Genomic DNA, 17,081 nt, shown 5'->3' on the forward strand with positions numbered 1-17,081 from the left:
ACCAGGCAGATTCAAATTGCAAGGGTATTCATATGAGAAGAGCCCTGGCAGGAGAGTATACCGGGCAATGTCAAGTTGGACAGTGTGTGAAGTATATTACATCAGAAGGTCCTGATAAGGATACATCAGGAAATACCCAAAGATTGTGTTGAAAAATATTAAAGCAGAGAAGAAACCTGTCAGGAGAGTATACCAGGTAGCCTACCAAGATTCAGACTTACACCCAAGTTGTTTTGCATACCAGTTGTGTTTCGATCAAAAGAAACTCAAGGAACTGATATCATTAAAGGTATAAAGCAGAGTGAAGAGAAATCCTTGGGAAGGGCACCATCCCGTGGAACTGAACTTTATACTTCTGGAATTTTTGTGTTGGAGTTATGCATTTCATTTTTGAATGTTTGTACACATTTCAAGGCCAAAGACATTTCTCTTTTCACCTTAGAGTTGATTTTTAGAGTGTGATGGCCAGAATGGTACGTTGGACACAGGACTCTTTACTTTGGACATCTTGACATTAGTCAGACCCTTAGTTTTGTTTTAGGTACGGAAATACATCTTGGAGTAGGGACCGAGAGGCACTTTCCAACCCGTTTTTGTTTCAATAAAAGCATATGGCCAAAATCATGAGTCCCCTGTGTCTGCGTCTAGTTCCTGTCTCTTCACACAATGACGCCATGTGATATTCAAATTCCGAGTAAACGTGATCGTTCGGGTCTGCTTCCGAACCCGAGGGGCATAGGGCCTCTACACCCCCTGACGACTTCCGTCACTGATGGAAGGGCTCATTGGCCAGGTTGGCTTGAGCTGGCATGATCCATTGGCCCCAGTTCAGCGGCCTTAGCCTAGTGTCCTCAGGCAAGCAGAAAGCTCAGTCAACTGTTTTAGCACACATGTACAGTCCATTTTGTAATGAACAAGCATTGCCTGATGCCAAAAGGCCATTCTAACCAAAGTCTGCTAGGAGGTAAAGAAAAATAAAGCACTAGGGAGAACACATGGGCGGAGGTCATGATGGGGGGGTGGGGGCTGGTACATGTTTTTAAGAAAAACCCTCGCTTCTACCCCTCTTTTCATTGTATCTTGTTCCCCAGCTAAGTATTTTGTTTATTTACATTATTGGCTTGGGTCTGCGTTGTTGCACACTACTCACGATTGCCATAGAGTAATTTGAAATCTCAGAGGTTGGCTTAGTAGGATTTCTAGCACATGGCTAAAAATGTTTTGTGTATGAGATATTGATCCAGTCCTTTCTTTGTAGCTCCCGTTGCATCTCATTGTAATATGGAACTTGAAGTCCTGGTTTGATGATCAGAAAAGTAGATCTACAAATATTAGTTTTAAATTTCAGTGCAGCCTAAACAACGCTCACACGCTCTTTGACAACTTGAGATATTTGTTCCAATTCTGGCAGTTTGCAGCATAAAAAAATATAAAAAGCAAATGAATCTATGACACCTCCATGAAAAGAAAATACCTATTTTCCTGCACCTATAAGCATGTGTTTGCATCCTAGAAAAAAATGACTGCATTCTATTGTAAATTGCTGCAACTTTATACAAAGAATAACGATTGACGGTTGTAGTTTTAATCAGACATAAATGTACTTGTCTCTTTATTGTTTGTTGTGATGATGCCCCCTGCATGATCTCGGGTATGTAGGAAAATGTGACTAGGGGAGCAGTGTGCTGCTAACCTACTCCATGATGCAGGACCAGGGGGTGGTGTGATCACTCCCAACCCCTGCATCAGGGAGCACCGGTTTACCACTTTGCCATGCCAAGATCATTAGCCCTATAGGAAATTCCCAGAGTTTCCCAGAGTTTGCTGATAATAATTCCCAGCTGGTGGCACTGATGCTTACCGGTATTGAGAATTCAAGAGCACACCACCACAAAGCTGCTACCATAATGATGCTGACTTCACCTGCTGTTTGCAGAGTTCTGGCACTTAAGCACATGTACAAGAACCAAAGAAATTCTAATGTGAAATACTGACTTTTTGAAGCTGTGTTCTGGGTAGACACATGGCACCCACATTCCTTGTATAGAAACGCCTGAATTGAGGTTCATGATATATGATGTCATTTATAATGCGCCTGTACACAAGTGTTTCAACAAGGAAGGGAGGACAGAAGGAGGACAAAACCACAATCTTACAAGGCCTTGGGTCAATCCGATCGCACAAGTGCAGGGGGGGAGGTAGTGCCGGTAGCGGTTGGGGGGATGCTAGAGTGCAATGGCACGCTTAAGTGTGCTGCCAGGGAGTTGGCTCATAAGTGCAGGGGTTCAGGGGACTGTAGGGTTGCATATACTGTCCCCAAGTGGTTGGGAGGCCCAGAGGCAGTTCAAGGGCAACTGGTTGTTCATAATCCTGGTCCCATAAATTCAGTGGGTGGACAGGTTACTAGTTTACGCCGTAGATGGGGCATCAGCAAGGAAGAGGCAGAGAGAAAAGCGGAAGCGAAACAGGAGGGTCTTGAGTTGCTTCCGGAACCTTAGGTTGTCCTGCTCAAGTTTGAGAGAGGCGGGGAGGCTGTTCAAGAGGGAGGCCTCAGTCGAGGACAGAGATCTACCCCCCATCCTCTGCTTGGAGAAGCGTCTGACCCTCAAAGAGTTGGAGGTGGATGAGCGGAGGGCTCGAGGAGGAAGATGCTTAGGCAGAGAATGTTGGATATAGTGTGGTCCCCAGCCCCAGAAAACCTTGTGGATGATGCAGAGGGTCTTGAACTTCATCCTTGCACTCACAGGGAGCCAGTGGAGATATTTCAGGGCTGGAGAGATATGGTCCCTGAGCTGGGCTTGAGGCCAAGGACAAGTCTTGCAGTTGTGTTCTGGATTAGTTGTGAAGGGACGAAGAGTAGAGGCAGGCAGATTTAGAAAGAGGCTGTTGCAGTAGTCCAGCCTAGAGAGACCCAGGGCTCTGGAGACAGTGAGCTTCTGGGGGAAAGTGGGAAAAGGAAGAATACCTCTGGAGAGGTGCAGCTGATATTGTAACCTCTTAAAGATGAGACGAGGGTGGAGTCGAAGATGACACCAAGGTTCTAAGCCTCACAGGAAGGTGCAGGTAGAGGGCCCAGGGTGGGTGGCCAGAGTGACAGGGGGAAGGCGGGAGCAGGTGTCCCAGTGAGAAGGATCTCGGTCTTACTGGCATTAAGGGATTGTTGGAGGCACGCCATTCCTGAATTGCGGACAGACAGTCAGGTATGAGAGGAGCAGAAGAGGCTGAGCGGAGCCTGAAGGAGAGCCGAGTGTCATCTCCATAACACTGAAAGTTGGAATAGGAAGTAGAGGTGCGGTGGGCCAGAGGTGCCAGGTAGTGGTTAAAGAGCCAGGGAGCGAGGTTAGACCATATTGGAAACCAGTCAATTTCGTACCAGTGAAGTAAATTTCCCCCACGTGCAAACCCTTGCAGACATCTTGGTCCTGGGACATGCGTTTGGAGGGAGAGCAGAGGAGGCTGGAGTTGATAGATGGAGCAGAGGAGCAGGAGGATGGGTTCAGATCTAGGTGGATGTGTGAAAGGAGGAACAGAAGTGCTGGAGAAGGAAGTTAGTACTGGAGAGAAGGTGACTGGAAAAGAAGCTGAGCAGTGGGAGAGTAGAGCCAGAGGAGGAGAAGAAGGTGAAAGGGTGAGCAGAGAAGTTACAAGCTGGTTGAAGGAAGAATAGAGAATGTGTCAGGGGAGCACAGGGCAATAGATCATACACCAGGTGAGCTAACACTTTCCAGAAAGGGGGTACATGCCGGCAGATCACAGGGGCAGGAGCTGTCTGTAAACCAAGAGGCTCAGAGACAAAGAGAAGGCAAGCAAATATACTTAATAAAATGGATTGATCAGAATAAGTGAAGTGCTGGAATATGTATGGGAGTCTCTTGGGAGATTAGAGAAAGCACTTGGGAACAATCCCAGCAGGTTACTCCTAACATCCATCATGCAGCAGAGTCATAACTGGGATGTGCTGAACAAACGGTTTTACTCGGTGTAAGGTAAAGCTGAAGACCATATAGTGAGACAGGTAAGACTCCCTTGACTATGTTGAGGCAACAGACGCCTTTTCCCATATCTGATCTTAATGGAGACTAACCCAGGAATTCCAATGTCTATGAATCCACAACTGTAGCACAACATTGAACCTATTTGCAATGAATGCAGGCATAAAAATAGTGTGGATAGAACAACCAGGTAAAGGATGAGCAGAAAAAAGAAGCCAATTGCAAAAACTGTAGACTGAGGGTGAAGACGGTTCCTATACAAGTGCTTACTTGGGAGGCACAGAGGAAATCCAAACCAAGCGCTTTGAAACACATTGTGTATAGACGCTATATAAATAAACTATCATATCATATTATAGACCAATTATCAGAACAGATATTGGGGATTAGCAGGCAAGGAAGCTACTGTAGAAACTCTGAATCCTGGCATTCTAGGAATATTGACTCTGCAAATGTGGGACATTATCAGAAAACTCAGAGCACTGAAGAGCATTCACATAAAACAATGGACAGAAGTCTCGGAGTAAAGGAAGGAACAGACTGGAACCGCCAAACAACTGCAGGAAAAACATTTCAAAGTTTTTGTTTGATTTTTAGAATCTATTCAGAGAGTTTGTCTTCTGTTTCGTTTTGTTGTGATTTGCTTGGATAGCTCTTTCAAGTTGCACCAGTCTAGGGTTGGGTTGGTGAAGGAGGCCTGTTTTTATTTGCATTTTATTATTTGTAGTTTTGTTTTTCCAATTTATTAAAGAGCTACCAGTCTTGCGAGGCAAAGGGAAAATCAGGACTGGATGACTGGATGACTGGATGCCATACTCACATCTGACCTGGTCCAACTTTGTTTTTTCTCAAAGTAAAATGTGACACTGATCTTTGTGATGAATCAGAGGTGACCATCCCCAACACCCTGGCCTGGGACCCTTCTCATGTGGCCGGGGAAAGGCAGCTGCTACCTGACCCTGAACCTGGGGGTGGTGGCCTCCGGGAGGATCACATGAAGGGACTCTGGTCAGGAGAAATGGGAAAAGCCTCTAACCAACTTCCCTAATGATCCCACAGTCTTAATGACCTATTGTAAAATTGAAGTCTTTGATGTAAAAATCAAAGAGGACATTAGGGACTTCAAGTCCCATAATGCTCTTAGTACTGTGAGAAACCTGAGGGTGTTCTCACTCCTGCTCTCCTTGGATCCTCTGCACGGATGGCCAGGGAAACGCCTTCACTTTTGGATCCTGACCCTGCGTGTGGGAAAGCGAGGGAGGATCACCTAGTTGGAGGGTCCTTGAGGATTGGGAGTGGGAAACCCTTGGGCGAGACATGAAATCCCCCTTTTTCTGTTGATGAAAAACCTAACCCTCCCCCAACCTTTGTGGGCTATTAATAGCCAACTCCCCTCATTTTTCCACATGTGACATTTGCCAATACTGGGATGAGGAAGAGACGACTAGAAGTGATGCAGCTACACCACTTTGGTACTGAGACGAGGAAGAGGGCCTCAGATGAGTACTGTTATAAAGATCAGGCATGTCTCACTAATCGGCCTAACTATGGTCAGGCAATTAAGAGAAAAGACTCACACCTGTAACCCTTTTATGCAAGCCAGGTGTATAAAAGGGGTGTGGAAAGGAATGTGAGAAGAGAGAGGCGAGGCGCTGATGTGAGCCATGGTGAGGCGTTCTGCAGCCGGAGAAGCACACTGAGGACTGAAGCAGATGATGGTCTTGGCGAGTCTGAAGTCGGAGCAAAAGCTCTGTGGTGCAGAGGCGAGGCAAAGGAAGGAGACTGGTCACCCTTCAGTCCATCAAAGGTATTGCTCGGTCTCCTGTGGCGCGGCGAGAGCTCAAGAGTGTCTAAGGGGCAGGGAAAGACCCCCGTGGAGGAAGCAGTCAAGTGTGTGACCAGTACGATATGGAAACAGACTGTACAGCGCGTCTGTGAGATTCCCAGATGGTGAAACTGGGTGTTACTGTAACCGCAGGGCTCATAAAGTGAAATGTTTTTGTTGAATGAGAGCCGAGACTGGTACAATGTAGCAGAGTGGTTGCGTGCCCTTGTTATAGGAACAAGCACATTTTTGAAGGTCTCTGAATGTTACGAATCCTTCCCTTTTGAATCAATTAACGTGTTGGTGAAGTGTTTGTATGTTTTTAATTCTGATGAACTGTGAATTAAGAGCAAGCCAAAACTTATTGAAAACCAAACTAAAAGGGAAGCTTAAAGAAAGCCAATACATATAGAATACTGAACTAAAGAGAAATTTAACAATGAAGCAAATTCGTGAACTTTGAATGCTGAATGTGTCTGACACAACAACTGAAATCAAATCTTGAAACTGACTATAATTAAGAAACACAACACTGCATTAAAGCCACACAACCTTGCATTACATCCTGAACTGCAATTGAATAATATTAAATGATTGTTGCACAAGGAATAAACCCACACTTTAAAGCTGAATATATTAAAGGATGCAGGAAACCCAAACGGCAAAGCTTAAAAAGTGAATATTGTGTGACAAGGCTACAGTTTGAAAAGGGGTGTGTAACACATGGTGGCAGACCCATGAGGCGGCTAAAAATAAGGGCCTCATCACGAGTCTGGCGGTAACCCTTAAATGCGGCGGTGGCCCTATTACCGCCGCATTTAAGGGCCCGCCAGATCATGGCTTTGGCGGATTTCCCCCCAGCTCTTAGCTGGGGGGAAATCCACGGCAAAATTGCCAATTTTTGACGCGATTACCGCCGGTGGGAAATCCGCCGGCGGTAATAGCGTGAATTTTCCCCATTGGGCCCAATGGGGAATGAGGAATTCCCGAATGGCCCCAATGGGGAATGGGCAATAACCCTTCCGCCAAACCCGTGATCCGGCGCTAATAGCGCCGGGGGTTTGGCGGTAGGGCTATTAGCGCCGGCATTACCACCCAACTCGTGATAAGGCCCTAAACCAGAAGAGCCTAAGAGCACACCCTAACCTCAGAAACCAATTAAGTAAACCAAAGAAAGGTCACATGGTGTACAGGAGCAAGAACCAAAGGAACCTGTGTGAGACCTTGAAGTCTTGGGGAAAGGACCCCCGGGGTTTGGCAGGTTTTCATGTGTTGTCTTGGGATCAGAGTCCCAAGACCCCCTTTTATTTGGATTGCATTATTTGAACCTTGGGGAAGGGAACCCCAGGATTGGTTCTGAACTATATTGGCTTGAACTGGAGAAAGGTAAACCTCAAAACGCTTTTTCATGGAACTTTCTTGTGCTTGGGGAAGGGGAGCTGACCTGAAATCTGTGAGTTGGAAGAAGTTAAACACTGTTTCTTTTGACTTTGACATCCCTAAACATATGTTTGTTCTAGTTGTAAGGGCAAGAATCCGTTTTGAACACAGAGGACTATTAAGTTGAACTCTTGGACTCAAACTTTCCTTAGTTTCATTTATCTAGGTAAGTACCACCTTAGCATAGAGCAAGTTAGGCCTTCAACCATCCTGACATTTAAGTTAATAAATATCTTTTGTTTAAACTTTGAGTCTCATCACGAGTGGGCGGTATCCTGGTGGTTAGTGTGCCGGGATACCGCCCAATGCAATAGCGTTACTGCACCTCGGTTCCTCGCTATTCGCGCCGGATCCGGAGTTGTGGTACTGCAGTAAGTCCCCATTTATTTTGGGTCCATTGGAACCAATGGGGTATTTTCGGTGCAATTACCGCTGTAATTGCGGCGATAATGGGTAGAAATTCGGTAGATTTACCCCCAATAGCGTTGCCGCTGCATTTTTACAGCTCCGTCCAACTTGAGATGAGGCCCTAAGTCTGTTGCCTGTGTCTTGCTTCATGATGCCTTCACAGTACTGAGATGAGGCAGAGGGGCTAAGAGTTGCAGAACTGTAGTGTGCAGTCTAGTGGTTATAATGACCCACACCTGAGCGGGAATTTTAAATATGTAAAGCCCCTTCAGGTGCAAGCCATTAGAGAGAAGCAGGGGGAGCAGCAGAAACAGAAGGAAGGAGACACCGGAGTCGCTGCTGTGGTGTCAGCGGGACACAGTGCTGAGAGTCTCTGTCCCGTAGGAGAGAGAATCTCTCCTGGTTCCCAATCCTACTCCTGTGGATGGCATTCACCAGAGTATGCGAAGAGCAAAGAAGCCTGCCTTCCCAGGAGGCGTGAGCAACAGGAGTGTTAATGGAGCAGCCAGATGCCCAAACAGTCCTGACGAAAGAACTAAAAGCAGCAGCAGGTCCATCAGAAGCGCACGGAAAGACTGGTGGGTTGGCCTTCGCTAGGTAATCCCGGGGGAACACCGCAATAAACTGCAGGCTCAAAGAAACCCTTTTGAATAACAAACAGTTGAATTAAAGCTATTTTGGCATAACTGTCATGTTGAGAGAGTCTGTATGGAAAAATATTGTCGCCACCATTGCCAAAGTAAAGACGGGACAATAATCGAACAGAATGAATGTAACTTACAAAACGGGAGATTACTTAAACGGGAAGATAATGATCAGCATTGCCTAAGCCAAAGAAAGTCAATTATAAATAAAAGGGGATACAGCTTTCCTAATGAGATACCTGAAAAAGACACATTACCATCAGCTAATTGGTGGTCCAGAAGGAACCCAAATGTAGCAGGGGAGAAGCCCGCCTTGTAGAAACCATCAAGGGGGAGGAGGAATATAACCTGCATTGTGTGTGGGGAAACAAATCATTGGGAAAACAGTGTCAATGTGTTCTGTACCCTTGTCGAAGAAGTTATGAACCCCAGTGTTGTCGAAAGTCAAAGATTTCCCAAGAAGCAGTTTTTTTTAAATGAACTTCCCACATAGACAATCTAAGTGTGGAAAGTTTGAAGCAAGCCTCACCACAAAGTACTTGTAGTAATGGTCGGAGTTTTATGCTGGCAGGCGAGTATACCAGGAAAGGGACTATTAGTGGTTAGTCCTGGAAGGTTAGTGGACCAAGAAGAAGATAATTGAAGTACTGCAGTGTGGTAGAAGGTGTTGGTGGTAAGAAAGTGGCAAGTCCACTAATGTGTTATGATGAACTGTGGTAAACCCATCCTCACAACACTTTGTTTATGAAGAAGAAATGTCACTGTGGTTGTTCTTCAGAGAAGAGAAATTATATTGACTACTGACTGTTAGGAAAGATTTCATATTGTAGGTAATTTTCCTTCCATGTGGCAACCCCCAAACTTTTTGCTGTTGTTTTACACCCTGATCTAGACTTTACCAGAGAAGCACGGCCTCCTGCCGCACTCCTATGGGCTTTCGCTCCATTCTTACGGGGAAACTGACATGCCCTTAAGACAGTCAGTACCGGGAAACGTTGTTTTCCGTAGTTCTTTTCTCATGTTGCAGCTTTCGTGCAACATGGCACAAGAGTGCACCGTAACTTACATTACCGCGCTCTTGGGTCTCTAGTCATTCTACAGGCCCTAGTAACTCTCGATGGATTTATAACGAACTGTGCAAGTATGTCACGGACGGGACTGGTGGCAGCGATCGTTTCTTTGTGTTTTGAACTCCCTTTTGCCCTGTTAACCGCGCTTCTCGCGTTTGGCCAAAATGGGTGGCCTGGCTTACAAAATGGCCATGCCACGAGGTTCTTTGACCTGTCCGTTGACCGTCTTGCCCCTTCACCTTCCCCAGTTTGAGCCGACCCAGGGCCATCCTTATTTGGGCATGTACTTTTCTGCGAAACACAGATGCTTTCGCGGGCTTCTGCATGCCTTGTGTGTGCCTCCAGGATGTGGGCTTGGATGTCTGGTCCCAATACACATCCTGGGTGCCAGAGAGTCTAGTGTGTCTTGAATGCCGTGATAGGTCCACGTATGGTGTGAGTGTTTTGTGAGCAGATCTCCCATTGGGTCCTCTCCTTTTTGGCGCGAAGGGAACTCTGGATAAGAGGAGGCTGGAAACACCACTACCATGTCGATCTCCTGAGTTTTCACGAACGACGGATACAGGAGCCAAGTATCCTTCAACTAAGAGGCTGAACCGAGGAATCACTGGTGACCCGCTGAAGGACTGCTCCTCTGCACTGCTGTCGCCCTGTGAAACCATTCTGCCTCTGATCGAACGAGAAGGCCTGTACTGGTACTTCGACCCTTTGGAATAGTGGGAACAACTATTCTCGGCATCTTCATCATCTCCTGCACGTAAGCCTTCGGAAGCGTCTCTGGGCCAGCCAGTGGACTGACCAGCTTACCCAGGAGTCTTGCTCTGTCACTGCCGTCAGGTTGCTGCTGTATTCCGAGTCCTTGACACTCTCAAACGATTCGTACACTTTGCATTCCCAGGTCTGAAGTGAGAAGTGTACATTGGGCTGAAATACACACAGCCGCTTCGTTGCCCTGCTGTGGTAACAAACTGTGCGGGTTCACTGCGTTTGGGACATCCTCAACTCTAACTTCTGCTGCCATGGAATCTACACGATGCCGAGACGTCCCCTGCTCGTATCTGATCCTGCCAGCACTGAAACTGACGCGTAGAAGCCTGGGTCTGCCTGCATCGTTGACCGGTGAGTAGCAACGCTTGGAACCGGTCGCCCTCCTGCAGTAGCCTATAGCTTTTCCTCGCTGTGTTAAACAGCACGCCTTTTACGCACTTGTGCTCTGCTTCTGCCTGCAAGTGGAGGCCGCGCTTGAGTAGCGGAGATCTGTTCGCCCTCCTTTGTTCACCGCTCTGAACTGCCTGATTTCCTTGAAGAGACTCCCCTTGGCCCGTTGGCACCAGCATGTGCAGGTACTTTTGAGCACAAGGTTCCACTCTTCGTAGGGCTCGGACTTCCTTCTAGTTAGGTGGCCTTTGAAGGCGAACTGGGTCTAACGATTACTTGCACTGCCTGTTTTCCTCCCCATCTAGGTGGTCTGCATATTTCGTGCTTCAAACTCTTTAGACCCTTCGGTAATTGTATATATATATTGTATTTCATTGTGATGTGTTGGTTTACTTGAGTTTTACCGTGATTCTTTACTATGGTCAATGTTACAAAGGCCTTGTAATAAATGTGTCTATATTTTTAATATAACACCTGCTTGCAGTAATTTGTAAGCGTCCTTGCTTTGTGTGCTCATTGCGTGCTTTCATTCACTCTCACCCCTGTTGAGACCTAGTCTTGACCGCCGCCATCGCTACCCTGATTGGTCTGGCTTGTCCAGAGGTTACCCTGTTCCAAGAAACTAGGCTGGCCTTCTGAACCTCTGCCCCTCTAGGACAGAGTTCAGGAATCCATTTTAACACTGGCGAAGTGTGAAGACAACGTCTTTTTGGTTTATCAAGCAAGAGCTTGTGGAAACTTTGACCATCATTTTGAAGAGTGATAAATCCTGTTTAGTAATAAGACACTCCAAGTGCCAAGTGAAAGACTTATGGAATGAACATAACTTTCTTGTTTTGAACTTTGGTTTGAAATATCCTAACTTAATCCTGGGCAAGGGGATCCTGAAGAATTCTCTCTTTAGGCTGAATTTCCTAACCTAGTGAGTCCCCCAGCAGCTTTGCTGGATTTCTGGAGGTTGTTTCTTTCCTCCTGCCAAGAGTGAGACTCTTTTTCTCTCACTCTTGGACATGATTTATGGTGTTCCTTTGACTGTTAATGTGTTTTATGGGCTATGGGGTCTCATGTGTTTTTACTATGTGTGTTACACAGCACCCTCTGTGCAGTGACACAGGGGTGTCATAGTGACACCCCACCATAGACTCCATACCCTGGGACTGACTACTGTCTCCCAGGGCATGTAAAGTCACCATTGGCTTTACTAGTCCCAAATTATTAACAGAAACCGGTACAAACCATCATATTGTGGACGTACTGGTCGGGCAATTCGATTGCCCCGGGGTCTGTTAGTCGAGGGGGCACGTCTCCGTCCCCCCTGATCGAGTTTTGGCTGGTGGCAGTGGATACTACTTTTTATATTCAACCGCGAATATATCCCTATGGGATTTTCCCATTGTTCGAGGCTACCAACTTTAATTATTTAATTTCATAGCCTCGAACAGACCGGCGGTTTATTTAATTAATATTAATTCGCCGGTTGGTATTTTTTGCCAGGACTCGATTCTAAAATGACGTTTGTGTTCTCTTCTGTGACTCCAAACCAAGTCGAGCCCTTTGTTCCACTTTTTGGCGGGCTTCTCCACAGAAGCCTCCAAAAGTGGTGCCACTCTGTCTGGGTACCACAGGGGGCTTGGGGGGGGGAGTTTAGGCACCCTGGACCGAGTTACCTTGTTAACTCAAGTCGCACTCTTGTGTGATTGGCCCAAGTGGGCTCACCACTTAGCATGTTTGATTGACAGATAGGCTGAGCGAATGGGGGTGTGCTGAATAAAAGCAGGGCTTTGGGGACTGGAACTTCAGAAGTCGCCACAGGACCTGAGAATCCGACGAGGGAGAAGCTGAGCCGACCTACCACGACGACACCACCGGTGGAGCCCTGCGGAACCGACTCACCACTTCCCGACGACCGAGAAGATCACCCGGCTGGAGAGGCTTCTTCCCCTGACTGGTGGGCACAACCAGTTTACCCTCTTTTCCTCGCATCCCAGGACGTCTTGTGGTCAAATTGCCCATGCCAAGCACCCCGGCAACCGGATAGCCACTTACCACTGGACCGCGAATAACAGGACCGCTCCTTTTACCTGAGAACTCTGCGGCTGGTTTCTTCCCTGGCAGTGCAACGGACTCCTGTCTTCCTCCCCGACGAGATCCTCTCTTCCCCCAGACGAAGCACCGACTTGCATCCGCTGCCAGGAACAACTAACTGCCCCCGCTGGAGTATTCTCACCACTTTAAGGTACCGTGTCCGCCAGGCCTCCCTTTCTAAAGATTGCTACAAGGTAATAATAATCCCTTAACCTTCTGGACTGGGCTGGCCGCCTTGGCCATCTAACTGGTCCCTTTCTTTGGTCCAACTCTTTTTGAACCTTTTCAAGACTTTTGTGCACTGCAACGGTGTGACCTTGGACACATTTCCTTCTGATCCTCTTAAAGTGGATCCGGCCTTCTGAACTCTAACTTCACGGTTTTACTTTGCCTTCCCCTCTTGTTGTGTTCTTGTGAAAGTGTTGGGATCTGTTTCAAATTATACTCTGCTCTTCTCTCCCTTTTTAAAACGAATTATTAGAGTGCCATCTGCGTTAAGCGCTCACCACTGTCTGAAAATAAGTGGGGCTTTACTTAAGACTTGTCTAATATTCTCTTAAGGGAGTGCATATCTTTTAGTGACCGTGTTTTTTAACTGCTTAACCTTAGTGCCTGTGTGTTTTACTAGATGTGGTTTTAAATAAATAATTATATCTCTTTTACACCAAGCTCTGGTCAGTGTTTACTTGTTCTACGGTGTTCTTCTGACCTATTGTGAATACTCTGTATACTGCCTAACTCTTCTTGAGAGAAGTCTGACTGCTCAGCCACAGCTACCAAGTGAATCTGTGTGGTACAGACTGCTACCAAGTGGGTTTACTGCCAAACACCTGTACTCTTAAATCTTTTGCAGTGGTCCCAGAGGGAACTGCACATGTTTCTGCCTAACAGATCCGACCCTGGTTACAAGTATACATGTTTACAAAGTTTGTTTGAATATGATTGTTATTATATTGAGTTTAAACAGCAGTATGATCCCTGTATGATTTTGTTGTATGTATAAGTGTGAGGGACAGATACCTTTTGATATTAGCGTTTTCCTTTAGTCTTAGTTTGACAGGTAGGGAAAACCTTGTTAGGTTAGGGAAAGCAAGCTGCTTATCTAACCCTTATTTATTAAAATGGCTACTTGTGAGAAAACTGTATCTACTTGTCCATCTTGCATTTCTGACCCCTTACAACTTACAGAGAACCAATGCGTTTGTTAATAAAAACAGCTATGTGTTACAGCACTACCTTACCTCTCGAAGGAGGTGAGTAGCACAAGCACAGGTTTTGAATTTGCTAGAACGCAAATTCTGGATTTTACTAGAATGCAACGACACAATGAGTAATCAGCAGCAGATCGCATGAAAAATGCAAACATTGTTGAGAATTAAGAATGCCATAAAAATATGCAGTTTCTCCAAACCAAAAAAAGCAAGTTATTGAGCACGTTAGCACGATTCTCTGGTGATAAAAACAAAAATGAAACCCCCATCCTTGAGAGTTCAAAATATAGCCTCAAGAATCCAAGAGCAGCTTTTAAAACCATTTCAGAAAATAAACTCCACTGCTCACTTCCAGAATTGTTGAGATACTGACAATCCTCCGACCACACTTTCATGGCCATCCACTGATCCAGCTTCTTGGGTCCAAATCCCAAAGCACCTGTACATAAAAAAAACAAAAAAAAACACACATTCCACTGTGACAAGTTGTATTTTGCTTTATTCCAGGATGGTGCGGCAAAGGTGACTTGCATGGCCTGGTCTCAAAACAATGCCAAGTTTGCTGTCTGCACAGTGGACAGAGTGGTCCTTCTATATGATGAGCAAGGAGAGCGGCGGGATAAGTTTTCGACCAAACCTGCAGATTCCAAGGTAAGGCACTGGCTCGCTACTATGTGCCGGTGAACATAATACATATGAATTAAACGGTCACTCTTTTAACAATCTAACCAAATGGATCCAGTAGTAGTTACTTGGGTAACTCACCAGGCTGGGTTAACGTGAAATAACACTAAAAAGTGATGGACAGAAAGGCTTTAACTCATCAAAAGCAGTGGAAATTCCTTTGTGAACAGCTTCCATTCCATGACTTTTTGTTCCTCTGTGCCATTACAGTAAACTTCCCTCAGTGCAGCCGGTATGCCCAGTCGTGGATTCTTTGCTACCTGTTCTCACAACACCAAGCGGCATCTAAATGGCAGTGCCTAGTAACGCTATTACATGGCTGGGGTTTCTTGTGTTCCCGTGCAGTGGGGACACTGCATGGTATTTTGGGCTCAGCTATATGCCCTATGGTGGCAGGGCCCCAGCTGATTTGGATATGGTTATTGTGAGAAACATGAGGGTATTCTCCCTGGTAGACCTCGGGAAACCCTTATTCAGTTGGCCAGGGGAGGGCTGGAGCTCAAAGATCCCAACCCTGGGGGTGGACAAGCGAGGGCAGGTCACCTGGGTGAGGGGCCTGCGGTTTATTGCAGGGGATTGTCCCAGGTGAGACGCGGTATCATGCCGAGGAAGGAGAAGGGTATAAGATCTCTGAGACGTGTATAGGCTACACTACACATGCCTCACCTCCTCCAAGTAAATCTCTCCTCTCCAAACCCAATAAACCCTCCAGGCAGAAACAATCCCCTAGGATCTCAAACCCTGTTAGGTTCAGAAACCGTCTATCCCAAAAACCCTGTCATCGGGATCATTATCCTAATACTCCCGAGCATTCTTCTTCCTATCCTGTTGATTGTTCTTTCCTGCAACCCTCACCTGTTCAGGTAACATGCTACGATTCCCACAATCCCCTTTGGACATGTCATGACCCCAGCTATTCCCGCTTACTCTGCAAACCCTACCAATCCCGTCCCTCTGATTATTCTCTTCTACAAACCCACCCTGCTCAGGTAATATACTGCAATTCCCATAATTCCCCTGGTTTATTTCACGGTCGCTTCTGTTCTGTTTTACACCCCCGGTCACTCTCGTTCATTGCACCAACCTTCTCTATCCCATCCCGTAGGATACACTGATACTCCAAAACCCCCCTTTTGTTACACGAATACTGTTTTATAACCAAAACTGACTTGTAATGTTAAGCCTATTTACCTCACAGGTCCCAACCCAAGGGTCATGTAAAGTCAGGCAATTAATTTGAACTACACACAAACCTGACGACCCTTTCCTTTCCCCACCGGGATAAAAGGTGGAGCCAGAAAGCACAGTACGAGCAAGGCAAGAACGGCAAAGCCAAAGACTGCACAATGAGAAAGCTAAACTAAGGCGGCAGTTCAGACGAAGGAGAAAGGTGGCCGGAAACGAGAGGGAGGCGAGGAGAGAAAGAACCTTGCCCTTTTACTCCAAGGTCTGTGGAACCTTTGTCGAGGGGAGCCTAAGACCGCAAACAATAGCGCAAGTGTCCTGCAGCAGATGAGAGCGGTACACAGGACAAGCTTATGCTGATAAGCAGGGGCGAGGGAAGCTCCCGCGATACCAGCCTTGACTCCACAAAGGAACAGAACGCCAAGCGATTGAGCATACCCAGTGAGTCGAGGGAGAATCGAGAGAAGCCGGGAGGTGTTGAGTGAGAATCACAAAGTGGCAATTTCTTAAGCAAATAGTGATGAACTTTAAGTGAACTGTAGAAGTGTGAAGTGGAGTTCAGCGACGGATGGAAACCGAATCAATTTATGAGACTCTGGTCGAGCCCCATAATGAGAAACTACAGAAACCAGAAGGCCATAGGAAGGCCAGCCATAGGAATGCAAAGTGGTCATACGTGAGGGTCGAGCAAAAGCCCTGTACATCCCAAATACTTTGATTTGAGTATTGAAAAGAAATTAAGGGAAGTAAATCCAGTAAAATAGTACAGAGTACAGAGAAGGATCCCAGCCCGAACGAGGGAGATCCAGGGGTGATGTAGTCACCCAAGCGCTAGCAGGTGAAAAGGTCCAAGCCCGAAGGAGGGAGATCCAATGAGTTAAGCTTTCACTCGTAGTTTGGTAATCAAAAGGGGTCAGCCCAGAAGAGGGGGACCGAGGGGTGATGTCGTCACACAAGTTGAACTGTGGAACGAACTTTCATTTGTTAAAGGAACTGTTCCTTTTGTTGTTTGAACACTTCAGGTCCCGAAGGCAAGAGACTTTCTAAGGAAACGAGACATGGCCATTGACAGATCTGAGAACGGTCATTGGAACTGTCGTCTCGTGCTGTAGAAGTCTGAGATGCTATTGTGCTCCACCAAATCCACCTTACCACATGCTCAAAACGGGGGGAAGGAAGACCCAGGCCACCGCCTCCTGATTTATTCTTTGAGAACACTTCTTTCTTTTCTTGAGAACTATCCCACACCCTTTTCTGTAGTAGTTATGAGGTTTGGCAATAGGTTTCTTAGTATAGGCCCCTTTATTATTTGACTTGACGCCACTAGGACTGCTTTATTTTTATTTTATGGTCGATCCCTGTCCCCATCTTTGATTTAG

General features: G+C 46.4%; 1 protein-coding gene across 2 annotated transcripts in view; it reads left to right on the top strand.

The window, feature by feature from the left end:
• Positions 1-17,081, top strand: part of IFT172 (intraflagellar transport 172) — a 1,218,930-nt gene that overhangs the window by 130,706 nt on the left and 1,071,143 nt on the right. For both annotated transcript variants that reach the window (XM_069605452.1, XM_069605451.1), the window contains exon 2: positions 14,341-14,484. In XM_069605452.1, coding sequence (XP_069461553.1) covers positions 14,365-14,484 — 120 coding nt within the window. In that variant the 5' untranslated portion in view covers positions 14,341-14,364. The remainder of the gene's footprint in view (positions 1-14,340; positions 14,485-17,081) is intronic.

The sequence above is a fragment of the Ambystoma mexicanum genome, chromosome 4p, assembly GCF_040938575.1.
Source record: "Ambystoma mexicanum isolate Mex_15411 chromosome 4p, UKY_AmexF1_1, whole genome shotgun sequence".
In the NCBI taxonomy this organism is placed as follows: Eukaryota; Metazoa; Chordata; class Amphibia; order Caudata; family Ambystomatidae; genus Ambystoma; species Ambystoma mexicanum.